This window comes from Artibeus jamaicensis, unplaced genomic scaffold, assembly GCF_021234435.1.
Source record: "Artibeus jamaicensis isolate MK-2021 breed Jamaican fruit bat unplaced genomic scaffold, CSHL_Jam_final contig_467, whole genome shotgun sequence".
NCBI lineage: Eukaryota > Metazoa > Chordata > Mammalia > Chiroptera > Phyllostomidae > Artibeus > Artibeus jamaicensis.
In genome coordinates this window covers 8,226,172-8,252,967 of record NW_026521845.1, presented here as the reverse complement: position 1 = coordinate 8,252,967, position 26,796 = coordinate 8,226,172, and the positions used below count along the sequence as shown (strand labels likewise).

The 26,796-nt window shown below is 42.0% G+C and overlaps 1 protein-coding gene across 14 annotated transcripts in view; it reads left to right on the top strand.

Annotated features, from left to right (window-relative positions):
• The window catches only part of ESRRG (estrogen related receptor gamma), a 507,715-nt gene that overhangs the window by 452,621 nt on the left and 28,298 nt on the right, over positions 1-26,796 (top strand). For all 14 annotated transcript variants that reach the window (XM_053667349.1, XM_053667344.1, XM_053667342.1 and 11 more), the window contains one exon: positions 1,345-1,506. In XM_053667349.1, coding sequence (XP_053523324.1) covers positions 1,345-1,506 — 162 coding nt within the window. The remainder of the gene's footprint in view (positions 1-1,344; positions 1,507-26,796) is intronic.

Sequence of the window (26,796 nt, the reverse complement as noted above, 5' to 3'; positions counted from 1 at the left end):
AACATGGTATGGGGGAATATTTTCTCCCAAATTTGCAGTGTAATGATTATTGAATATTGCTGCCAGTTATCTGGTGATTATTTGCAATAAATGTTGTTCCTCTGGAAACCATAATAATAACATTTTCAATTATGTCAGAAAAAATGCTAATTATAGTTTGCACAACTCTCTTTGTCATCGTGTTTAAATAAGATTGGAAGAATGCTGTGTTTTCAATTCTAAAAGATAGGAAGTGTTTCAGTTTGGGGTAAAATGTTACAAACTTTGAAAAAAATGATCTAGTAAACACTGAGGAAACTTATCTCTGCTCACAAAAATCCCACTTTAACACCCCAGTTTTCTAGACTAATAGTACATAGAACCTTGAAATATTCGGGTTCATTCATACCATTTCCATCTCCTCACTTAGCAGAAAGTGTAAAATCTAAAGCGACCCAGAGAAACCGGAAATAGGGCCACAAGAACAATCATTCAGTTAGCAAGGTTTTACAGCCCCGCCATAAACCCTCCCATGCCCCCCAGCCATAAAACACATTTGATGCGGTGCTTTTCATTCGTTTCTAGTGCTTATTTTATGAAGGTTTTTAAAAACATCCATCACAAATTTCATACAGATAAATCTGAACCAGAGAATGAACTAAAAACAACAGATGAAAATAGAGGATTAAAGAACTGGGCACTCCAAAGAGAAAATGCTGTACCATTTCAGTAGGAGAGTTTTTCTGGACACTGATACTCGCTATATTTGGAAGATCGGCTGGGTATGTGGAGAGAGGACAAAAGGAAAGAAAATCCCACGGACAGAGAGTTATATAGTCCGTCATTCACCCAGGCAGAAGGGCCCTGACCTTTGCTCTTCTTTAAAGGAATTAAGACAATTAATGACTTACATGCCCATTATGACTGTGGGCAGTAGTTCTTTGCCTTCCACATTATATTCTAGATTTCAGCGGTTGACTGTGCTTTTTTTAAGCTGTTGTGTACTATTTAATCTGCTTCCCCAAATCCCACTTAAGAATCAAAGCTCGAACCCAGAGAGCATCTGACTTCTCTTATCTGCTCACTATAAAAAATTTTCATTCTAGAACAAATGCTTCATTCCCCACAAGGGCAGGTAGAGTGCAGAAGAAGAAAGGAATGAATTCCGCTACGACTGCAGCGGCATATGTCTTGGTATCTGTTTGCCTGAACACTGTTTAATATGCCTATATTGACCCAGGAGGAGAATACGTTGGGTTTGTTGTGGGCAATCCGGATGATTTTTCAAAACACAGCATACTCGGAGGTTTGTAAAAGAAGGATGATACCACAGTGATCTCGTAGTGCTCTGGTCTGATCCCGCAGATAACAAGATTGTTTCACATTTGTTGGTGGCTGAACCGGAGAAGATCTATGCCATGCCTGACCCCACTGTCCCCGACAGCGACATCAAAGCCCTCACAACACTGTGTGACCTGGCTGACCGAGAGTTGGTGGTTATCATCGGCTGGGCGAAGCATATTCCAGGTACCTTTTCTGAAAAAAAGAAAGAGAAAAGGTTGCAGTTAATTCCCTTGGTGGTATGTGTACATTTAGGAAAGTTCGAAATTTTCTCATTAGGATTTTTGTTGACCTTGACATTTGTTTTTTTATTGAATATCCTACTTAATTTGAGCTGTGTTGATCTTCATAGAACCATAAACCTTTTTATATCTGTAGCAATTTGAACTCTTGTTATTTTTCTCATATATGAAGGTGCTATGCTAATTTATGATAAAACAAATATAATTTTTAAAATTTTCTTTATGCCTTTTAAAATTCTGAGCTTTCTCCTAAGGAAATGCTTTTACCTTTTCTTTTCATGTTCAGAAGTGTTTTTGCCAACAGTAGTCTAATGTACTATTTTTTTTCCTATTAAGAATAATACATTTTGTTGTTCAGGGTGGCTATTTATGGTATACTATTTAATCAGATACTATTTGTAGTCACAATGTTTACTTTGGTTTGCAATTGTATATTTACCATGAACTTATATAAAAATTAGGAAAAGAAATGTTAATTGACATCAGAAATTTCTTCATATGATAACTTAAAAGCAGAATTTCAAATAGCCTATTACCTTTCTTTGCTGACCCATCCTGTAATATCAAACCTATGCCTAATCACAAATTTTTGAGTAGTTTAGTAGTCTAGAATTATCATTTTTTGTTGATTTGAACTCGGATCTTCAAATAGCTTATCAGCAAGTTTTTGAATGACGAGTAATGTTTTTCTGGTACAGTTAACTTATTTCTGTCTCCTTAAACTAGTTTGTCTTTATACTTTGAATGCTACAGTAATTTCTTTAATCAAATTGATGGAAGTCCCTTTCCCAGCCCACACTGAAACCAATTTATTGGTCATGATACGCCAGCTATGTTGCTAACAGTCGTAACGAACTGTCAGGCAATATCGCAGTGAAGCTAATTTGAAGTCATTAGGTGTGCAGCGTTCGGGCGACAATTTGTTACAGTGGTTAGGAACACAGCTGACATTTCTGAATGGCTTTGTTCGGTGCCGTTCTAGAGGAGGCCAAGCCAATTGTAAACTAATTTAAACATCACTCTGTATTATACCAGCTACTTTGTCTTACACTGTTTGCTAATAAAGCACCCCAAATTAAGTCAAAACTAGTTAAATAGGTGAGCTGGAGTGTGTGTTTCAGGCTACACCTACACAAGGGTCACTGTGCGTACAACACGTATGAGAATTGGATCAGACGGATAGTTGACGCTGCAGTGGGAATGCATTCGCATCTATATAACTCCTAGAAAAAGCTAAAAGAAAAGGATGCGCCATAAGATGTGGAGATGCTTGGGGGTGGTAGCAGTGGTAACACCCAGAATTTGCATGAGTGATAAATGTAAACTAATCGGGAAGCAGGGTGTTAAGAAGGATTTTAGAGCCGAGTGAAACAGAACTGACATTTGTTTTGATGCCGTAGTCATTCGTATTTATATATTTTATCATTTTATACACACACACACTCTCTCACATATTTAAAGCATCATTATTCTTCATTACTCTAACCCGGGGTTTCCCAGCTTTGACACTGTTCACAGCTGGAACCACAGTGCCCTGTACCGTGGGGCTGTCCTACCTGCGGTAAGTTGTTTAGCAGCATCCTTTGCTTCTACCACTTACACCCTTGAGTTACGTACGGCACATGGAGGCATCTTCAGACATTGCCACGTGTTCCCTGCAGAGCAAAATCGTGCCCGTCCCCAACTGAGAATTGTCGTTTTAACTCAGGATTTGGTTACTGTTATCCTTAACTCATAGGTAGGGAGGCTGGGTGCAGAGGGAGGTAAAAATGCACCCACAAGTTCACACATGTTTTCAGTGCCTTCAAAGCACATATTCAGCTCTGCTTCCTGGAGTCGAATTGGGATATTTTTTGTGTCCTCATTGGTTGTGTTTGAAAGAACTGTTTCAAAATAATCCTGATGATATTGTCATGAAGACAACAGGATGGCAGGCTTTGTCACTCGGACCGCAAAACCTCCGTCACTTGGAGAACCTTCCCCCAGTTCCCCTGGTTTAAGGGATTTGTTGGCCAGTGTTTTGATGTTGTACAGACATCCCAGAATAAGGACCCATAAAACTCCACACCTCCTTCCAGTGTTCTCTGCAAAGAAAAAGTCAGTAGTGAATTTGTGGGTCCAGTTGTGCATCAAAGTAGAAATGTCAGCTTACAAAAGAACCTGTCACCGTACAGGGGCTCCAGTGACTTTTGTGAAGACAGTAACTTTAAATAACTATGAGTAACAGCAGTGCCGGTGGTGGAAACAATTACTATAAGATTATGTGTTCAGTCTTAAACCGAGGCTCAGAATTGGTAGGGACTGACGTTATTCTCTCTCTACAGAGAAAGCCAGAGCAGGTCACTGGAGTGATGACTCACAGCTCTGGTTTTTGTGACACCCTGAGGGTGTTTTAAATGATTGCAAGGAGTATCCTGGCCTTTCAGAAAGGGATTAGCCAAGCAAGGATTAACTGAAATTCTTTTGACCGGTTTAACATGGTCAAACATGCCAGTTTGACCATGGCACGTGCCATGCCATGTTTGGAGTTAGAAGGATGCTCTGCTTTCGGAGTGCTGGTATACCCTGGGCTCAGGGACTTGGGCCCCGCAGCAGTACGCTGCAGCATAGGAGAGGGGTGCAAAGTCACAGTTCTGCCTGGACAAGAGTCAAATCCAGCTCTTGATAACAGGACCCAGACCTGATAACTGGGGTCAGAGCTGGAATTGAAGCCAAATCAGAACTGAGATTTCATGTCTTCATCGCCGCTTCAAAACTCTTTTGTTTCCTAACACTAGTGAAACCTTTTCTTTTAATATCCTAAACTTTAAGCCTTTGCTCTCTTTATTTATCCTGTTCCCAGTTTGTGTAATGCCACACACACACACATGCACGCACACACACCCACACGCACTTTTTAAAAATCAAGTTTAACATCTACAATAAGATCAGCAATCTTTCTGTACCTTTGGGAATGTACTATTTTGTACATTTGCCTTGGCTCCATAAAAAAGTGAAGAATTCCACAGAAAAATAGTGAAAAACACATATGGAGGGGGCCTTTGTTATCAGTAAATAGAATTAGTCGGCTTCCTTGAATAAATCATATAAATGGAAAAGTGGGTAGTTATGAAACATGACCATGCTTTATCTATAGGAGAAAAATACAAAGATCACGAGGGCTTCAGAAAATGTTTGACTTTCGCTGGAGGAGCAGAAGGGCACGAGAACAGATGATGGTACCCTAATAGCCCTTCTTAAGAATGACAGGGCCTGGCCATTAGCATCCTTTTATATCCTTAGAAATTGCTCACGCCTCGCTTTTCTGCTTCCTATCTGCCTGGCTCTTTTTTATTTCTCTTTCAATTTCGTCCGCGCTCGGATAAGCGCAGGCTAACACAATATGATTGAGCTGTAAAATGGAATGCTGTCTCCTCTGATCTCTTTTATGTAGATACGGAGGCTCGGCACACTCCACTTCCTTCTCTCGCCATTGTTGGCCTTTTTCAGAACGGGCTGCCGAGTCATGGAGTCTCGCCGTTGGATATCAGAGCTAGGTTTCACAGGGTGTGATAAGACGATTATCAGCCCAGCCGTCAGATCCGTGATTGTTCTCTGGAGTTGATTAAAATATTGTTATGGACTGTGTGACTTTGTTAGCAAGATTCGGAATGTGCTTAGTCAGACGGTGCTTAAAAAAGCATAACCCATATTAGCTGACCTATATAAGTGGTTTAAATATATTTATGGGTCTCGCCAGAGAGTTGACTTTACAAGAATAGGAAAGCATTTGAACAATTAAGGGAGCAAAAGTGCATTTTTAGACACTTTTGTACTTTATCCAATATGGCAAATTTTCAGGGAGGCCTGCTTATTTTTAACATGACAGATGAAATAATTACCTACTGAAGAAGGAGTTCTCTTACTCAAGTTTGGGGCCTCTGAGTCACATTTTAAAAATTGTGTCTATTGTAATGACAGCAAACAGAAAAAAAAAACCTTATGCATTTGCCTCACACGAAGTGAAAGCAGGAGTATAAAGCGCCAAAAGCAAACCACACTAGGAAAACAGTGTGATGAAACAGCCTTTACGTTTAGTTAACCGTGTTAGAAACAGAAATCTGAGGTTTAGAAGCCAGTATTTTCTATTTATGCTGAAACATACCATGTGAAAATGTTAGTTGAAGAATATATCAAAAATTACTCATTGATTTGACATGTTAAAATTTTCTCAACAGCAACGTTCAGACTTTTTCTAGAAATGACAGGATTCTGTAAAGAACGTGGATGAACTAGTTCTGGATTAGGATATAAATTTGTGGGAGAACATTTTGAGCATTCATTGCTAAAAACACTGCTTAAAGACCCATTTATTGTCCTAAAACAGTTTAGGTAGAGATTAATTTTTATATACAATCCCCCAACCAAAGATGTAGAAGATATGGTTCTTAAATTCCCATTGCTTGTCTTAAACTGGTAGCACCATTAAAGGATTATAATCTATGCAAAAGCACCAAAAATGCAGTGGAAATAATGACTGTAAGGTTAAAATTCCATTTGTCAGAGAAAGCATGTTTCCATGTGTATAAATATGCGGTTATGGTTTGCAGTGTAGTAAACTGGGCATCGTTGACTTAGATATATAAATAACACCTACTCTGTTTTGGATTTCTGGATGGTATCATTGGCACTTGATAAATTTCTTATTGATTAGGTTTTTAAATTTCTTCTTATTTACTGATTCTAGTGAGAGAGAGGGAGGGAAAGAGAGCATGAGGGAGAGAAAAAAACATTGACTTGTTCCACTTATTTATGCATCCATTAGTTGTTTCTTGTGTGTGCCCTGACTGGGCACCAAACCTGAAGCCCTGGTTATCAGAATGATGTTCTATCCAACTGAGCTAGCAGGCCAGGGCTTTATTGATTAATTGATATTTAAAAAATGGCCCTGGCTGGTGTAGCTCAGTGGATTGAGTGCCATCCTATGAACCCAAAGGTCACCAGTTCAAATCCCACTCAGAGCACATGCCTGGGTTGCAGGCCAGGTCCCTGGTTGGGTCATGCAAAAGGCAACCAATTGGTGTTTCTCTTGCACATTGATGTCTCTCTCCTGCTCTTTCTCCCTTCCTTCCCTTCTCTCTGGAAATAAATAAATAAACAAACAAATAAAAACTGCCTTTTTAAAATGCACAGCACCAGCCTGTTAATTGCCTCTGAGCTCCCACACTCCACCCCATCTTTAACTGGATTTACCATGTTTTACCGTGTATAATGCACACCCATGTTTCATGTGAATTATACACAGGATTATTATACCCATGATGTGTAATCAGCATTCCCCTGTATAATGTGCATCCTTATTTTTCCCCCAGAAGTTTGGGCAAAAAGTACATATTACACATGCAAAATACATGCTCATAATTTTAATTTCTACTCTGCTGTGGAGGAATTGAAGTGATCACGGCTGCTCTCCTCGGGATTAATTTTTCTCTTCTGCGTGTAAGTTCATGGTTTCAGAACTGTGAAATAGCTGAGGTTGTTAGGTAAGCGGGTGAAATATAAACTTAAGACCACAGCCCCAGCACTTAATACTACTACTCAAGTTATGCCCATACTCAGTTACCAAATGTATGGAGGTTGTATTTCGTGTGCCTGCTGGTTGTATGTCTGTGTTCCTGCAGGTGTGGCACATAAGGTGCAGTGATTCTGAAAGCACAACCGGAAAACCTCAGTTGCACCAGTTGAATCCCTTTTTGTAAATTACCCAATTGCTGTAGCCATGAGTTACGTTATAAAAAGCAAAAGAGGAAAAAGACACACGTAAGTTCTACACATGAGCTATGCATATCATTAATTTGCAGGCTATAAAGCATCATCTAAACATGACATGCTCAGTGTCCGCTTTAGTTTCTAAGATGCTGCACATCGATTGTAATTTTGGTGCGATTAAAACCAAGTGATCCAAAGAGTTAGTGCCCATAAAAGCCATTTCAAAAAGCGTTCAGAGTAAATATGGATTGTAATAGCAAGGGAGTGAGCCTGGAAACCAGGAGGAGCACTGTGGGGATGTGGTCATCATTCTGCCCCAAAGAATGTTGTCCATCCTCATTGGCCAAACCTAAAGTAAGCGAATGTTTCTTAGTTTCTGAAGCTACAGCAGTGTTATGGAACTAGAAACTAGCAAGCTGGGAAATAGGTTCTGGGGGAAAAAAATCTGAAAGCTCTCCTAAGGGCCCTTCTTTTCCCATCGCCACCCGGGCTAGAATTGGAAAAGCATTAACCACCAAGCAAGTTGCCAGGTTTCTTAGCTGCAGACCTGGCTTCCAGAGACACCCAGATGTTGTTAAAGACACTCCCAGAGATCGACCTTGACCACTCAGTGCCATTGTTTGCATGACCTAAGTCACCGTTCTGTCACCATGCTGAATTACCTGTGCTCTCGTGACCTCTATTCCAGCACTGCTTCAGCTCAGTTACGATATGTCCCCAAAATATATTTGCCATCCGTACACAGCCACACCATTGTACACCTGAGATCAAAGCGGGAGCATAGTTTCATGGCAGTCATGGATACAATTTAATATTCGAGCGTCTGCTGTGTTTGGTGCTATAGGAAACATAAAAGATACGCACAATGCGATCTTTTCCCTGAATCGTGCACCCATGTCTACATAAATACTAAATATATATGCATGCATATGTTTTTGTTTAAAGCACTTTACAAACCTGTATTTACCGTCCACAGTAATCCCGTAGGTGTCCTGTAGGTCGGTTTCAATCTTATGACCCCCACTTGGTAGAGGAGCCAACCCGAGCGTCAGGAAGTTGACTGACATTATTAGTATCGTGACTCAAACCCATGGAATGTTTAAGTTCCAGGACGTTGGATGAGTAGCCTCATGATGTCTCCCTTCCCTCTCCTCGTCCACTTTCCCCAGATTCTTCGTCATGCCGTCCCCGTTACTGACCTGCCTTGCATAACAGGTCTACATGAACAGAGCACTGTGGCCTTGTCTTTAAATGCTGCGTGTGCATTTGCAAACTAAAAGATTAAAGGAAAGGAAGATGAGTGAAAAAGGAAAGTGAAGATGTGTGAGACATCTTCAAATCAGTACCAATCCAAGTGCTTGATGGATAGTAGACCCTAGAGGTCCCCCAATCACAGATTTTAATGAAACAAGGCCGTCACCATTTTGCTTGTCCCCAGAAGAGCAGGAAAAGCCCGTGAAGGACCTGTTGATGAAACTGGACACTTCCCTTCCCGGACGCTGTTCAGATTCACTGGGCATTGAATTTGGCTGAGAGTTATTGGTAAATTAGGGCAGAAGTGAGCTGAGTGACTCACAGCCATCCCAGATATCCAAAATGCTAGCTCTACCATTTAACAGTAAATCAGTTTCTCCTTCTTTGGTGTCTTTTTTCCCTCCCTGTCTCCCTTCATCCCTCCCTTTCTTCCTTCCTTTCCCTTCTCTTTTCTTCCTCCCTCCTGCCCTTCTCCTAGAAGCATCTAGTGAGCTGTGTCAGGCTGTGTGCATGAAGGGTACACACCGAGCACAGGTTCTGCTTGTAAGACCCTCATGGTGTAGCTGGTGGTTCAGAAAGATGGCACCACACCCCAGGGACGAGGGCCGCAGCTCTCAGAGAGTTGCGTGGATGGATGGGAGGGACAGAATGGGGTGAAGGTGCACCCTGAGCCCAGAGACCTAGGCAAAGGCCCCATCATGAAAATTTTTTAATTTCATGCTAAAGAAATAACATTTTATACTGAAGGCAATGGGGAGCCAATGAAATTTTAACTGAGTGCTAAGATGGGAACTGTCTTTTGAAAAGATGAAAATCGTAGCTTTTGAGTCTATGAACACAGAGAAAGGTTACCTACCCCATACTTTTGAAAATATGTTACATTCCTGAGTGTTGCAGATTTCTGTAGATACTATGTCTTAAAATGTTATCATCTTCAGCGAGATCTTGGCAGTTGCTAAGCTCTTCCAGTTTACTCTGTGTCATGATCTTTCAGAATCTGAAATAGCCTGAAATCTACCTAAGGATTATCAAAATATTGGCATTCCACAGACCTGGCCCATTTCATGTCTCTGTGTCCTGGAATTCTGTTTGTAGAGGATGCTCTTACCTCCGACTTTTAGGTTCTTCTCAAGGCTACTTGATGAGTTAAAGAGAGAAAGGCTTTTGTGTCTTGTGAGAAAACTATTATATGAAAGCTGGTATCGTTAGTAGAATCCACAGATGCTTAAATGCTTAATTAAAAATGTCTCCCACCTCTGACAGACTTGGAGGGGGAAGAAGAAAATGTGAAGCCAGCATGTTTTGTTTCTCACCCTGCTCCTTTTTTGACCCTCTCTTCAACCCTAATCCACCTCCCTCCTGTGGGCTGGTGGCACCTTTTCCCCTGCGTCCCCCTTATCTGCTTCAGCCAATCTCCAAATGAATGCTTGTCTATCTGGGGCTTGGCTTTGACACTCTGGATATATTGATTAATAGTTGCCCTAAGCTCCTTTTAGCAAATCAAATTTTCACTTTTAGCAAGGATTTCGCCTCTGATTTATTCAGCAAAGTGAAATGCACTAAATTGACTTTGACATTCAGGGAAAATGGCTGAAAAACAAAGAGCAGAGGAAAGAGATATAAATTGTGGGGCAGCTGGAGGCTTCAAGCCTCAGAGAAACAGTTTTCTATAGAATCAAGAGCAATTTAAAAGCACTATTTAAACACACGGAATGAAGTGATTTCGTCAAAAAAAATCGCAACTGCTGAGTTTCCTTTTTGAAAAGGGGTGCAAGTATTACTCAGCCGAACTCAGAAATTCGGGCACAGCCTATTATATTTTTGTAGATAAAAATAGCTGCATAATACAAGGTTGTAAATATCAAAAGTAGTTTCTGAAAGCTGGGAAGTAACCTGATTGCTCGGGAAAGTAACTATTCCGGTCATCCCACACAAAATAGAATGAACTGGAAAGTGCTGGTGCCTGTAGTATTTGTGTGTGTGTGTGCGTGTTATGAAGAATGGAGCTTTTCACCATAAGGAGCATCTGAATTAACTTTGGATCGTAAACTTCAGTATAGAAAGGCCTTGTGACTTTGCTCCTCAGAGCCCCTTTTTCCCCAAGAATGTCAGCCTTGGCTGTGTTATTTTTGTGTAACCAAGTCAGCCTATTTCCTTGTTGGACCAAGGTTCAGTGAGTAAGTCACCATCAAGTTCAGTGAGTCACAAGTGTGGTGCGAAGGTGTGAAAACACACGTGCTGGTGTGGAGGAAGCAGAGGGGAAAGAGTTGACCGCACTCACCACGGCCACCTGGGGAGGAATTAAAGGTGTGAGGCATAGGGGAGAGAGGATTTTTCAACACTGAGACCTGATAGACTGTCGTGTGGCCTCTGTGGAGGGATAATCAGGTAGAGAGAGGAGAAGGGGAGGCAAGACCTGTAGCTGAATTTCGCTGCTCATTTACCTTGTTCTTGTTCAGGATGAATTTTCCTATTAACCCAACATTGGGGTCCACAGAGTCAAGGCCTGCCCTCCCTTTAACTAAATATGTTGCTATTCTCTTTCCTTTCATCTCAACAACGCTCTGTCCCAGGAAAACCAAGCTGTGCATGTCAATGGCATTCTACAAATCAGGCAAGGTCTTAACACAGCACTAGAGGTATGGCCATGGGTATGTGGTTTCGCTAAAGCCAACCTGCTTCCTCCCCAGTTCAGGCCAATTTTCTTCTTCTAGTTTTCTTTTTGGTCCTCATTGGAGGACATTTTTTTTTCATTGCTTTTAGAGAGACAGGAGGGAAGAAAGAGAGACATCAATCAGTTATCTTCCACACACACCTGGACCTGGGATTGAACCCTCAACCCTGGTATGAGCCCTAATCAGGAATCAAACCCACCACCTCCTGGTTATGGGATGATGTTTCGACCAACTGAACCAGAGTGGCCAGGGCCAAGCCAATTTTAATCATCAGTAAATAAATGTTAATTAGAAGCATCCCGTTAGAAAATCCTATTTAACCTGCCCAAATCAATTTAATTGACTGAACTCAGAAGTTTATGCTGTATGATAGACAGATATAATAACTCCATTTGTTTACAACACCTTGATATTTTCCTTAAGTAGAAAATTTTCTCTTTCTTCCCAGAAAAAATAAAACTGATTTTTTTCCTCCTCAAGCAATGTAGAAAGTACACAAATCCCGTAAAGAGCATGTTCAACTTTTGTTTTGTACTTGGAGCTTTTTCGATGCAGTTTAGTATTATCATTTAATGAATTAAAAAGTACTAGCTGAGAGCTATCTAGTCCATTCAACTTAATTAACCCCGAAATTTTACCGGTCTCCATTAATCACATAGCTTTGCGTCCAATAAAGAAATTATATTTGCATTGCCAGGTCGGGCACTAAATCCTAACTGTAAATTGTTTGTAGTAGAAGATCAAGGAGGAGAAAGGGCAGTTTCTTCGGCTGGATGCAGATGAAGCCCTGGAAGGGGGGGCGGGGTCCCCGGTCCACAGCCTGGCTCTCCCATCATAGAGTCACCGGAGCCCAATTAAATACCACAACTCCCGGGGTGTCCCTGAAGATCAGCTCCCGCCTCTTCGAACGAAGGAGGCTTCACACCTGCTTAACCTACATTAGGAAAGGATTAATTACCTGAAGTGCTGGGCCCCCTCGGCCAGTCAGCAGGTTTGCGGCAGGGCACATGGTGGCCGGGGCCGGGGAGGGGGAAAGGCAGACGCAGCAGCTGGGGGCTCCTGCAAAGAGGAGCTCCGCCTGAGGTGGTCAGCACATTCGGGGAACAGACAGTCCAGCCGCACGTGGGTGTGTGATTTTCCGTGCCCTGGTGGAGCCAAGGGGCAGGGCGTCTTCAGCACAGGGTCGTCCCCAAACACGGAGCCCTCTGCAGAGGTCCTTGCAATGGTGCGTGTTGCTTAGAAAAAACGTAGGGTAATTACCAAAGGCGTGTAAGATTTCTTTCTGTTGTTTTCGTTCGGATGTGAAGTGTGTGGCAGTAGTTTTCCAAGTTTTTAAAATAAGCTTGCTTATTGAGAAATGTGCTTCGAGGAAGCTTGGTGTCACCCTTTTTCAAATAAGTGGGATAATATCAGAGAGATCTCTCCTTCCCCATCCCTCACCCCCAAATTCTCAGATGATCGAGCCAGAATGGACCTGAGAGGTTCTTCACTAGAACTTCGCATTTTAAGAGGAGGTACTGTGTAGCATATTGTAGTGGGCAGGGTACCATCTTTGGAGTTAGATACTTGGGTTTAAATTCTGACATTGCTCCATGAACTTAGTTGATTTATAAGATGGGGACGGTAATGTCTACTGTACAGGCTGCTAGGCCAGTCCCATGAACTAATGTGAGTAAAGTGCCCAGTCCAGTCTTTGACATGTGATCAATTGTAGGTGTTCGACGGATGTTAAATGCCTTTGCTTATACATTCACATATGGACACAGAGACTTAAGATCAGGCAAGTGGAAAGACTTACTGAAAGTCAGAAGCTAGTTGAGGCTCAGACTGAGGTCTTTTAACTCCTAGTTTGGCACCAATTTTCATTGATCATCATCACTACCAATTTTCCAGAAAAGTGTGCATGTTCCAGGGCATAGCATTAAATATTAGTGATTTATTTTAATCTTATCTCTTTTCCATGGTATACCACATTATATTACATTATGCACATATACATATATTTACATATACATACATAGATATTTTATACAGATAACACATTTCTTTAAGATAAGCTAGCAATGAAATGTTATAGAAAATATTATTGTGGTGTGTATGTATATATTTTTAAAGATTTTATTTATTTTTTAGAGGAGGGGAAGGGAAGGAGAAAGCGAGGGAGAGAAACATCAGTGTGTGGTTGCCCCTCATGTGCCCCAAACTGGGGACCTGGCCCGCAACCCAGGCAATGTCCCTGACTGGGAATCAAACCAGTGGCCTCCTGGTTTGAGGGCCCACACTCAATCCGCTGACCTACACCAGCCAGGGCGATTTTTCAACACAATATATCACGGATTATACGCAATAAACCAATCTCTGGTTCATCTTTGATACAGACTGGCTATAATATCTGCATATATCAGATCAAACCCCTTCCTGAAGGATTACGTATTTGTAAGTCTGGCTCAGAATCCTCCTCTTTCATGCCAGGAGACATTAGAGAGAAACCCTGACTGAGGCTGAGGCTGGCCAGCATGGCCAGCCGCCTGGCGTGGCCAAAAACTGGCTCAATGGAGCCGATACAGAGCTAAGGGTCTAGGTAACACAAGGATAAACAACACAATTCCATGCCATGCGATATTTATGAAGCGCCTCTGAGTAGACTCGCTATGTAAACACTGATGCAATCTTTGAAAATCATGTCTCTGGCAGATCAGTATATAACATTTGGTTAAAATTAGCTTGTGAATAATGTATGGATTTTAATCAACCTGGTCAGTTACCCGACCCATTTACACACTCAGTGAGGGTTTAGGTTTTAGCATCTCTGCATTGGCTGTGAAACTTGAACTCAAACTTCCAAGGCAATCTCACATAGTTAGAATGGAGTTATTTATTATTTAATTTGAATCTGATCACACTGTGCTGGTATGGTTGAATACATTTTATTTGGGTTGAGAATGGGTGATGGGTTCTCTTCAAAACATCAGCTATGATAATATTTGAGGTATCCGAATATGGTAATAAGCTCTATAAATTCAGTTTGACATTTTCCTAAACACTTGGTAATATTCAATTCCCTGATGGAAATATCATGAGTAATATATTTTTGTAGCAAGTTAATACCTACTCATTCAGGCAGCAAACCAACATACAGTGAGGACCTACTAGGTACAGCCTTACCCTAAAGTTTTTTTAGGAGATCGTTTTTGTCATTACTTCATAATTATGAGGCCTCATTGATTGGCTATCAAAACACTTTCTGTATTTTGATTTCAAGAAGGTTGATCATGCTTTTCATTTTTATGTCACATGGATGCAAGAGTCTAGCACAAGTGTCTTGAGGGTCTTTAACAGCTTAAAGCTGGATGTCAGCCTGGCCTCTGAGCCCTGTATTTCAGATCTTGCCTCTGCCTGCCTCTCCATCCCTGGGTCTGTGTGTTTTTGCTGGTTCACAGACAAAACTGAGAGCCACCTACTGCCTGAGAGGCTCTATATAATGTTCCCAAACCACATGTATGGGGTTGTTCTGAACCTATTTGAATTTTAAATGGTTGAACTACCACAGCGATAGAGTCCCTTCGTGAACAGTAGCCTGCCTGCTGCACGAAGGACTCAGGTCCCTTTCCTTTAAGAAAAGGGCCTTCCTTTACCTCAAATTCATATCAGAACGGAGAGTTGATGCTAGCCAGCCGTAGCTTTCGGTTGTTAAGGTCGCTTTGCCTCTGCGATGTTAACTTTCGTCCCTGTGGCTGCCGCAGCCCCGGTTCAGAGGTGCGGCCTGCATGTTGCATCCGTACTTGGCTTGTTATCTTCTCATCAAGCTCTTAGCACCCTTTGTTTATTTGAGGCGACAGGAAGACTGTGTAAAGGCTGCTTAGTCAGGGATATCAGCCTTGTTGGCAGGGGAGTGATTGCCAGTTGAAAAACAAGGCATTATTGCTCATTTTTTCCCTCTTATTAGTTTGATTACATTTGCAAATCAAATCAATCCATCAGACATGATCAGGCCTCGTCCGCATTTTAAGGAATAGTAATCTCCGCCTAATAAGATGCAAATGTGTCACATCGGTAAGTAACCAATAAATCATCGTCTTGTCTTTGGCAATCATTAAATATCAGAACCAACAGTCAATTTTTAGTATTTTCAATTTGCGATATGCCGCTGGAATATAAAGATAGATGGACGTAATTACACAAACCAAACACTATTTCAGTTCATTCCAGACAGCAAATTTAGTGGAAGGTATAACTGGCTTGTCATCCCACTACATTATTCCTAGCGGTTCATGCAAAGTTCACAGACGAGCTTCAAATGGACATTGCTTTTTTTTTCCCCCCAACTTCTAACGATGTTCCCTCCAGTGGCACAAACTTTGATGGAGGGACTTGAACTGGCTCCGGCGCGGCTACGACAGCCAGTGCCACCGTGACAGGAAACCTGTGCTTCCTCCCATCAGGAACCACTGGTCCTGCCAGCTCCCATCTTCTGTATTTTCTGTTGGAAAAGAACATGAACTCACAAATGTGAAGATAAAGACAAATAAAAGCAACCAAGAACTCTTCAGATGATTTATTTCATCCTCATCTGTTTTGACGGAACCGTTCCCCCAGGGGGAAGAAGGGAACGATGACTTTTTATTTTTTCAAGTTTCACATTTTTAGTGCTTCTGTCGGGGGTTGTAGGTATGCCATGTCTTCGTGTGGCCAGGGAAAAAAAGAGCATGTTAATTTTTGGCACACCAGTGAAATGTCGATAGGTATAAAATGTGATAATTCATGGGATAAGATATGCAGTTGTTTGGATGGAATATCTGATCTGAATGTTTTTTTGTCCCTAATTATGCTTGCTTGGCAGCTCAGTATCTTCTGATGAACTGTAACAAGCACCGATTCATTCATTCATTCATTCGCCGTTTTGCACAAACTCTCAGAAATGCAGAATCCTGCCCAGTATCTCTTGGCCCTGCTTGATAATGTCAGTGCATCCTGTTCACTTTGCACAAACTCTCAGAAATGCAGAATCCTGCCCAGTGTCTCTTGGCTCTGCCTGATAATGTCAGTGCATCCTGTTCACTTTGCACAAACTCTCAGAAATGCAGAATCCTGCCCAGTGTCTCTTGACTCTGCCTGATAATGTCAGTGCATCCTGTTCACACTCTTCCATCCTTACTCAGTATTTGTCCCTTGTTTATCTAGTTCCTTTTTTTCTGAGTTCTATTATTTTTTAAAAATACACATGTTTTTAGTCATTGATTTGATGTTTAAATTTTGCAGCATTTCTCCCTTTGATTTTTGTTTGCCCTCTGCCTTCTCCAGTTACTGACATCACTGTGGTTTTTTTCCTTTTCTGCAAAAGTTATTTGCTCCCTGCAGTGTAAGTTGCTAAATAGGATGTGAAGAACATATTTATATGACCTTGGTGCACCTGCTACTTCCTTTGGTGGCAGTTCCAGTCACTGACTGAATCCAGTTTGTCTTGATGGGTTTATCATATTCTTTATGGTTGAACTCAGAGCTTACCCTCTGTGGCAACACCAGTTCTTTGACCTATTAGAGAAAAGTCGTGAGGAAAGCAAATTCTTAGAGCTATTATTTAATAAGCATATCTTATTTGAAGTTGACAAAGTTAGAGTTTTGATTGCAATGCGTATTTCTCTTAAATGTCTTGGTGTCTTTAATGCCTCTGCTTGGTGGTGGCATGCCAGTGTGAGCAGGATGGACATCACCCTACTGGGGACAGAGACAAGCAAAGAGGAATTGTCACCCAGTGTTCTGAGGGCAGTGTTGGGGAAGCACCACCTTCCAGCTCGAACTGCGGAATCAGGGAAGGCTTCTTCAAGCCTTGAAAGCCTCTCATGTAGTAATCCAATGAACACAAATTGATAGACCAGTATCAAGATGAAGTTTTAATTAAAAACTACCTTCCTTCTGTTAATGAAACTAATAATGAAGGTTAAACTGGTCCATTTTCAATATATGTGCCCCATTTGTTAGCAGGACTGACGAACATCATTCACTGAAGAATGAAGCACAGTCTTTCAAAATTTAAGAAATCATAACAAAGAAATCGGATCAGTGTCTGGTCATGACAGGCCAGGTGGTTTCAAATGTAGACCATGAATACGTGCAGTAGCTTACGGTAGTGGTCAAGACGCTCTGAGTCAGCGTAATTGACTTTTGAGCTACCTTATGTATATATCCCTGTTGGGTGTGTTGTGCACGCCATCCACTTGGGCAACGTCCACCATCACTCTCTGGAAACAGCAGCATGCTTCTGCGGCACCTCTTTTCATCTCATCAGCCCCTCAAATTTAGATTTCCAGCGTGCTTTTCCTTTCTGCAAAGCTGTTGCAAAGTTATAAAATCCAGCTCCCATCCTTCCAGGGGATGGTTTTGCCAGCCAGCCCGTGTAGCTCGAGGAGCCCCATACGCAGCAGCCATTGGCAGGAACCCCTATGAGTTTCCGCTGATGAAAAGTATACAGCTCGTGCCTTGGAAGCTTTGTACCAGAACCTTCTGCTCTCTCTAACCGATTTACATACCACCATGGTATGTTTAATTTGCTTTTTCATCAAATCAATAATGGGTCTAATTGAAAAAATTGGCAGTGCTACGTGCCGCCTCACGAGTGATCTCCAGTGTTTGCCGGCGACAGGGCGGGCGGCACAGCCCCATGTCAGACACCTGTGTTATTGGTGCGCTCCTGCTCCTAATGCACACAAAACAAACACTGACACAGGTGGAGCACCTGCACTGGCTGATCACTGTGCGATGAGAATTAATCACCTGGCTTTCAGATTGAAGAATAAAATTTACATCTTTAATGGATGACATGTCGTAACACACACGCTTGCACCCTCACCGTGGGGTGCCGTCAACAGTCAGGCACGTGCGGCCCCCCTCGGGTGGGCTTCCCTGGACCCTTGGACCTGGCTGTCTCAATTCAGGGCCACGTCTTACATCCCGGATTGCCCGTTTGAAATTCGCATTGGAGACTTTTTTGTGTGTGTGAATAGTGAGTGGAGAGCATTTGGGCCAGTATGATTCAACTTGAAAGACTAATGCTTTGAATTCTGGAAATATTTTTCCAAAGCTGAATTACGAGGCTTTGGAAATCGAATGTTGTTTTCTCACACCACGCCAGAATGGATTTTGGCAAAATCATCATACTCGTGGAACTATGTTTACTGAGCACCTACTAGGTATCAGGCCCTGTGCTAATTGTTTTAGGCCTGTTGCCTCACTTATTCTTCAAAACAACCCTATAGTTGAGGATACCTGCTGAAACCACTTTATAAGGGAGGAGAGTGAAGCTTAGAGAAGTCAGACATGTTGTCTGAGATCCCCAAGCCAGTCAGGTTGTGAAGATGCCATTTACATTCAGGTCAATTAGATTGAAAACCCTGACTTTTATTTACGAGGCTAATCCAACTTGCTGGTATAGACTAAGTTCTTTTTTTTTTTTCTTTTGACCTGATTTTTTTTTAGCACAATGGGACCTCAAAAACAATTATTGTCGAACATAGATTCCATTGGTGTGTCTCAATAATGTTGATTTGACTGCTATCACAAGACTGGCTATGTAACTGGTGTGGTCCAGTGCACCCTGAAAATGTAGAGCTCATGGTTAGCAGTGCATCTGGAAGTTCAAGGTGGTAACAGCAGAACATTCACCCAGTGTGCTGCCTGCCCAGGTCTCATATGCATGAAACTGGCCTGGTATTGCTTGGAGACATGGACATTTTGATTGGAGACAGGTTTAGCAATGAAAGAGTCCCTGTAGTTGAAGTCTGTGTGTGGTAGGTCTGGGGAGATGCTACGTAGGCCAAGACAAGAAATTTGCAACACCGTCATTCTCAGTGAATAATTAGTTTAGGAACCAAAAGATGTTTTCGTCGTTCTTAACCAGTGGTTCCAACCCAGGGGCAATTTGGCTACTCAGGGAACATTTGGCAACGTCTGGAAACACACTGATGGTCACCATTGGGGAGGTAGCTAAATAGTCTACCATTCCTAGGAGAGCCTTGCACACCTTTCTCCCCAAGACAGAATTACCTGGCCTAAAATATCGGTACTGTTGAGATTAGGAATTGTGTTGTAAACCTTCACCCCAGTGAGGTTTTTGAGTTTAGTATTCAGTTTTGCAAGTCTTATAAATTAACCCAGAAATAAATGTGGACGCTTTATTACCAAAGAGAAGGTCTCACTTCACAATATGCCCCCTTTGTCAACGAGATGGATGAATATTTATTGGGCAGCCAGAGTGCATTTGCACCAGCACTTCACGGCCATGCTCTAGGTTTCTTCTTTGGCACTTAAGACACAAAGGTTAGTGAGCTCTGAAAAGTGACCGTGGCACATTTGTGTTAAGAGCTTTATTGGAAGTTTTATAGGAGATAATTTATTATGTGGCTAAATACATATTTGATGTAAAGGTGAGAAAAGTCATAATACATTGAGTAAGCAATATGCATTGTAACCAATATATAAACATGCATGTATTCATCAAACATAAACCTTTTCTTAGTTATTTGGTTGTAAATAATGTTTATAAAAATGAATAAACTTTAAGTGATAAACATTCTAAGCACTCAGCTAAATGCTGTGTATACTTAAAGGCATTTGAATTTTTGACAGAGGAATCTTTCATATGAACATACACAAATAACATCAGAATAACTCTAAATATGTTCATATTTGGACAGTCTTAGAATTGATGAGTTGGGGTAGATATGTCATAAGGTCGTCAACGAGCTGTATAAAGTTTATATATACTCATATGTAAATACATTGCTGTGTGGCATTCATATTTTGGCAGTTGCTCATCAGTCTCTTAAAAAATATGTTAAGTCACTTGTCACTGCGATGTTAAGTATGAATGGAGTCCTACGAAGTTTAGAATGGTGTTAAAACACTCCAATTGCTGGTGAGCACTGAGTTTCTGTTCAGTAGATTGAGAAACCGCACGGGGAATATGACCGTAGTTTTCACGGTGAACTGATGGAGATAAATGAAAGTATGCTAATGGTGCATGTTGCAATGTGGCATATTTCAAATCCACATTTCACTCATAAGCCTTTAGGAGGCAGACTTGGACGTTAATGTTGAGATCATAAGTCAGAAGGTCATTGGAATTTTTGTGGCATAAACTCTGTCGCCAAGGTGATCTCCCAACCCTTGGGAGGCAAGGAAGGTAGTTTTTGAAGTGCCCTCCTCCCCTTGACCTGGCCGGGACCAGTAGAGGGAGGGAGGAAATTTCCAGGGTGTTTGTGCTAAAGAAAGAAAGGTACTTTTATCCCTAAACATTTTTTTGATGGTGATAAAGAACTTCCAAAAATTCTAGATAAGAGAACTATAATGCTATACTGAGAAGAAGTTCAGAAGTTACCTGCACATATTTCTAGATTCCTTCTGGTGGCAGAGGGGGACAGAGTGGGTAGTACCATTGGCTGAGAATAATTTGAGTGGGAATAAATACTAAATGCACACTAATACTAAGTAAAATGCACGTATCCATGCATGACACATGCAAGACTGTGTGAACCACACAAAAGCGTGGGCCTAGAGCTACATCACGTTAGTAAAGGAATAGACAAATAGGCAGAGAGAGGAAATTCAATTATACAACGAGTTTTTAAAAATATGGAATGCACTCTTTGTAGAACAACAACTAGGCATTAAAATTTACTTGGAAAGACAGTATAAAGTTGGATAGCTTGAAAAAACAAAGGTTTCAAGGGACAATTCATGCTACAATTCCAAGGGAATCCATGGTGCAATGTGGTCTATCTCAGGATGGAAAACTGCTGGCTTTTGAATACTGCTGAAGGGTAGGCGTCCAAATGGTGTTCCATCTCTTCCCTCCAGCTACGTTGGCTGCAGACAGGGTCCTCTGAAGATACAGGTGATGCAGCATCTGCCCTGGCCTGAGTGGGGCTCTCTGTAGCCTGACTGTGTGTTGAGGTTTCATTTGTGAGTATTTAAGAGCTACGACTAATGTTTAAGGACTATTCATAAGGAATAAAAAGAGGTACATTCTGGGAAAGCATTGAATCTTGCTGAAATGATGAAATAAAAAGTTCCCCCTCTGTAGGAAGATTAAAAAAAATTCCAGAAAGAGAAAAACTGGAGTGCACTTGGAAGGATTTCCTTTGAGACTACCACAGAAAGGATAGGAATTGACCAACCAGGGTTAGGAGAATCAGAAACCACTCTGTGTCCCCCATCCCCACAAAACCACACATAAAACATCCACGAGATATAATATATGCAGTTCATGAATCCTCACCCCAGAGAATGTTTTAGATCAGTTTATTACCAGGGAATTGGACTGAGTTAGGCTCCCAACGTGTGGACAGAGAGAAAACCCAGACCCTTGAAAGTTGAAACTCTCACGAACCTGGGCTCACACTTGGGGATCACCAGGAGGTTGGGGTGAGGATTGTGAGATGAAAATGTCTCAAGTGGACTATTTGAGAAAAACTGAAGGTTGGCCTGAGAGAAATTCAGGCAGGATTTTTCTCTAAAGATATTCCGACATAGAATAAAATAAAGCCTCAAAAATACATTTGGAATTCCCAGCCTGATCTTGTTTAAGAGGAAGGCAGATTTGGACATTTTCCATAACCCCTCCTCTTTGGCTCACAGTCCGGTGTATGGAGTAGTTGATCACAGAGTCACCAACAAACACAGAAATACCCGAAGAACCCTCTCTGACATATCATTGTTTCCCAAACTTAATATTAAATAGAGATTCACACTCCATAATATATAACAACGTACAGGAGATGATAATGCCATCAGCAGTCAGATAACATTAAGCTCTCAATCCTGGTGTGATCCTATTGAATTCGCCTGTTAAATTCTTGCTGTAATTAAAGCCGATAGGCTCATTCCTACCCCGTGTTGCAAATTGATATGATCTCCTTTGTCTGTGATCTGAGGGAGATTGCCCTGTAGTTTTTAATTTAGCAGGTTAAGAAGCACAATTAAAATATCATGAAAAAGATCATAATCAGAAACCGTCTTTTGGGTTGCCCCTGCCAAGTTGATAAAGGGATCGGTGTATTTAATAATTACCTCCTTTGCTGTTCATTTGTTCTATTTGTGGGGAGAAGTGTTAATAAATACCTTGCGCTATTCCAGTGGGAAAGGCTTCTCTGCCTAATTAATAAAACTTGGAAGAATAGCTAACACATTGAACCATATCTTTCTTATTAGTGCTGACTGCCTCCGAAAGGGATCCGTGTCTCCTTCCCGCACTAGTAATGCCATCCTCCTGGGTTATAAAGGAACCTCTTGAAAAACTGCCCATTTTCAATAGGAAGAGCAAAGCAGATTCTTTGACATTTTTAAAGAACTTACTCAACTGTTGAATTTTAAGTGGCGAATAATCCTAATCAAGCATCGCAGGAATTATTCTGCCTAAAGAACATACCTTTGTAAAAGCACGGGAATAAAGAAAGGTTCATATTGGGATATAATTGTCTTTGCCTAAGCCTTTATTTCTAGCTATCGCTTCTCTTGCAGTTCCATTACTCAAGTACTTTCTAGGCCTTGAACCTGAAGAAGCTGAAACTGAGTGTAGCACACAGAGATGTTACGTCTACACCTTTACTGTCGATTTTTAAATGTAGGTATATGTGAATATTTTTGTTTATACTGAAATTGAATTTAGAAACAAAAAGTTTGAAATACATTGTTATTTTAAAGTTGTTTAAAGTCTCCTATGTCAGGAGACTGGTTCCTACAAGATTATACTTTTTGTGCACATTCAAGCACCTCTTTTGTACCAGACAGACAGACCCTTCAACAAATTAAATAAGGCCCTTCATCAATGGCTGCACCCAATCTTCATCACAGTTTGAGGGGATGAGTTGTGGATCTGATGTGACACCTCTTTGTTCTCATTGAAATGTGTAATAAATGAAAAGTACGTGTAATGAGTCATCTTTCAAATGTTTCCTTTGCATGGAATGTGGACGTTTACACCCATTTCATAATCTATGGATTGTTGAGCCCGTTGGCTTTGTTGAGATTCTGCAAAAATATGAAAATAGCAGTATTTGAAGCCATGCATTTGGTCCAGGTGGAGAACCATGAGGGACTGGATGAGGCAGGGGGATTGGAAATTAGAGGTGGAAGCAAGAGATTCTTCATAGGAGAAATTGGACATGAGAGAAGACTCAAAGATAACTCGCAAGGTTTGATTGTCTTGTTGGGTGTGTGATGATGCTGTAGGGAATACTCAGAATAAGTTTGCGGGAACAGTAAGTTCAGTTTTGAACATCTTGAGTGAGTCACCTGTGGTGCATTTTGATGGGGATGGCCTGCAGAGAGCTGGAAATGCTGAAATCTAGGACTTTGGGGAGAGGTGTGTGCTGGCGTGACAGGCTTGTGACACCCACAGCAGCCGAGGGCAGGTGGGGAAGAAGACAGGAAGCCGAGGCGGACTTACCGAAAGTGCCCGTGGCAAAGATTGGCAGAAAAGGAAGGGAGGGCTGGAGAATGTTGTGTTCAGGTGCCAGATTGGGTGGGTGGCGGGGTTTGAGAGGGAAGAGAGGGGCCAGAATGGGCTAAATATCTCAGAGAGAGGGAACAGAATCTGAAGGAGGATGGGCCACAGGATTTGACAATTAGGTGATTTTGGTGACTGCAATATGAGTCGCTGCAACATGACTCAGATGTCAATAGACCACAGGTGAATGGTGGCAGAGAAGTGTGAATATACCATTTGGTCAGGTCTTTTGCTGGTGAGAGGGTGCAGGGAGTGAGAAGGGAGGGGCAGACAGACAGACACAGGCGGAGTGCTAGCTGTTGAGTGTGGAGGGAAGGTTATATGAGAATAGGCTGGTGAAGGACGAAAACCTTAGAAGCAGAGATTAACAGCCGGGAGAAAGGGAGAGGCCCTGAGCTGAAAACAGACGGGACAAAACTGCCAGGGTGGCCAGAGGAGACGGAACTGAGAACACAGTCCAGACCTTCCTCGGGAAGAAGGAGCTGGTGTTTCTTTCGGACACCAGCGAGAAGGTGTCAGGGACTGCTCCTGGTACATACGGGACGCAGAAGTGGGTGAAGGCAGTTACAGCCATTATTCTCCACCTCTCCCCAGAAAGGGAGGTGAGGCCACACTGGCAGAATACAGTACAGCCGCCCCTAGGGGGAGGCATACACACTTCTTCCCGCCCCAAAGATATTGGGGTATCCAGCCTGGACTGGACTGTAGACTGGTCAGTTCAGCCCAGCAACCTTGTTTGGCAGTTCAGTGACTAGCTCAAGGTTACCCCACTAGTTAGTAGCTGAGAGAGTGCTAAAGCCAGTGGGTCTCACTCCTAATCTGTCCTTTCGGTGAACTGTGTCAAGCTGTGCTTTCCAGAGACTTAATGGCACTTAAACCGGTATTACATCCTTTTTTATATGATGCCCCCCTACTTATGCACACATACACTACCCCCCCAGGCCAGCCTTCCACCTTCAAACCAGCCTATGTGCATTCTGCTACTTCCCTTTCTTGCCCTGCACGCTCCACTGTTTCAGCTTGCAGCCCGAATTGGATGGACCCGCCAATGGGCATTTTCTCCCCGATAAGCCTGTCGCAGACAGACTGGCTGGCTGGTCGTATTCATGAAATGAGCCAGCATGAAGCCAGTGCCATCCTGTGGACTGAGGGCTTTAGCCCCGTGAAGCAACCGCCAAGTCCCAGAGGCAGACTTGAACTACTTGCTCCCCGGAGTGTGGTACTTACGGTTGTCAGAGGAATCTGCTGAATGGCCCTCCTTTATTTCACAGGAGGTGTAAAAGCGCCTCCATAAATGCTTAACTTGCAAAAAGACACATGGTTATACTGGTTCTTAGGCTCTGTGAATTTTTACATTCCAAAGTGAAAATATGTGTGAGCTACAAACGCTTTAGTTCTACACAGGAACATGATTTTGTTTTCCTTGCTTACATCTTGGTATGGGTGTTTTGGGTTCTCGAATTATTTTTTGAAATGTTAAGCTCTGTAAGAAAGATACTCACGAGCTGTAATCCAATTTGCTTTAGAGTACTTGTTTTTGGATGCTGTAAAAGTGCTGTGCATGGGCGGGGTGGGGGGGGTCCCCGGTGTCTACCTTCTGTTTTCCCTCCACCACTGACATAGACATAGACGGGAGGCTATTTACGTCATTTCTGCCCTTTAAGTAACGCCCTAAATGCAGTGCTTCTGGATGCACGCCACACCCTTCCCTCCCCTCATTTGATTTCAAGATAGAGAAGAAATGAGACGTCCACTTGGGTTTCTCCGTATTTTATGAAATCCAGCCCCTCTGGAGTGAATAAGCGGGGGACACAGGAGGCCACCTCCTTGGGAGCAACACCTTCCCCAAGCGTCTCATCCTCTCTGCCATCCCCAGGCCATGGGCCTGCATTTGTGTGTTAGATTTATAGTTTATCTTTATCTATGGCTTCATCTGTAGGTAGCTATTATGGCTGCCTCGCCTGGATATTGTTTGGGCCTGATAGATCTGTCTGTAGTTCATCAAAAGGGAGCCCAGCGCCTAGAAGCCGTTGGGTCCAGCTGAGGATGAAATACGAGCCATCAGCCTCGGTAATGGCTGTAAAATTTCATAATTACACGGCCTTTATTACATTGCATAATGATCCTGAAGCAGTATGGAACAATTAATTAAGATTTTCAACCGTGGCTCTTTCAGAAATTAAAAGGTGCTAGTCGCTGAGAAATGGGGACCTGGCTTGTCCTAAAAGCATTAGGGATGCTTAAGAAATGCTTTCCCAGAACACTGGTACTTTTTGCTAAGAGGAACGTCTCCTAGTCAGAGAACAAGCATTATTAGTATATCATGTCAATTACCAAGTTTTTATTCCAACTTCAAAACTGACGTTTCTTTTCAATGGGAATAGAAGAGCACAAAGCATCTATGTAACTCCCCAACTTCCCTTTTTCTCTTCTTTGAAAAATTCTATTCAGCCCCTTGCTGCGGCCATTTATCACATTTATAGTTGTTCATCTCTACACATTAAATAAATGCAGGCTCTGAGATAAGGGGTCAGTTAACGGCCTCTCTAGTAGACTGACCGTGGACTTTCTCCAATACACTCTCTCGTACCTAGAGGCATTAAAATTCTTTCAAGATCTCCGCAGTTTTGACAACCGTCCCCAAAGGAAGGCTTTGCTGTTTTCACTTATTATCCTGTGAATGCAGCGTGTCACCTCAGATGTATACCTGTTATTTATTTTTTTCTATAATCTCCTCTTCACACCCCATAAAGAGTAATTAAATTGGGTGAGGAATTGGCTCTTTTTCAATAATAACAGAAGCGAAAGGAAAACACGGAGTATACAGACACATGTCGGCGCATCTTGCACATGCAAATTGTGACCCATTCTTGACTTTATTTTCCACACCAAGGAAGTTCTGTTTGAGCTGGCTGCGTGCAGGAAAATACTAATGAAAAGATCGTGAAAACAAACTCAGCCTTTCTATGATGATTATTCCAAGCCATCCTCCATTTGATAGGAAATAGATATGTTTCCAGGAAACATCATCAATGCTATTGTCTATTTCAATAAG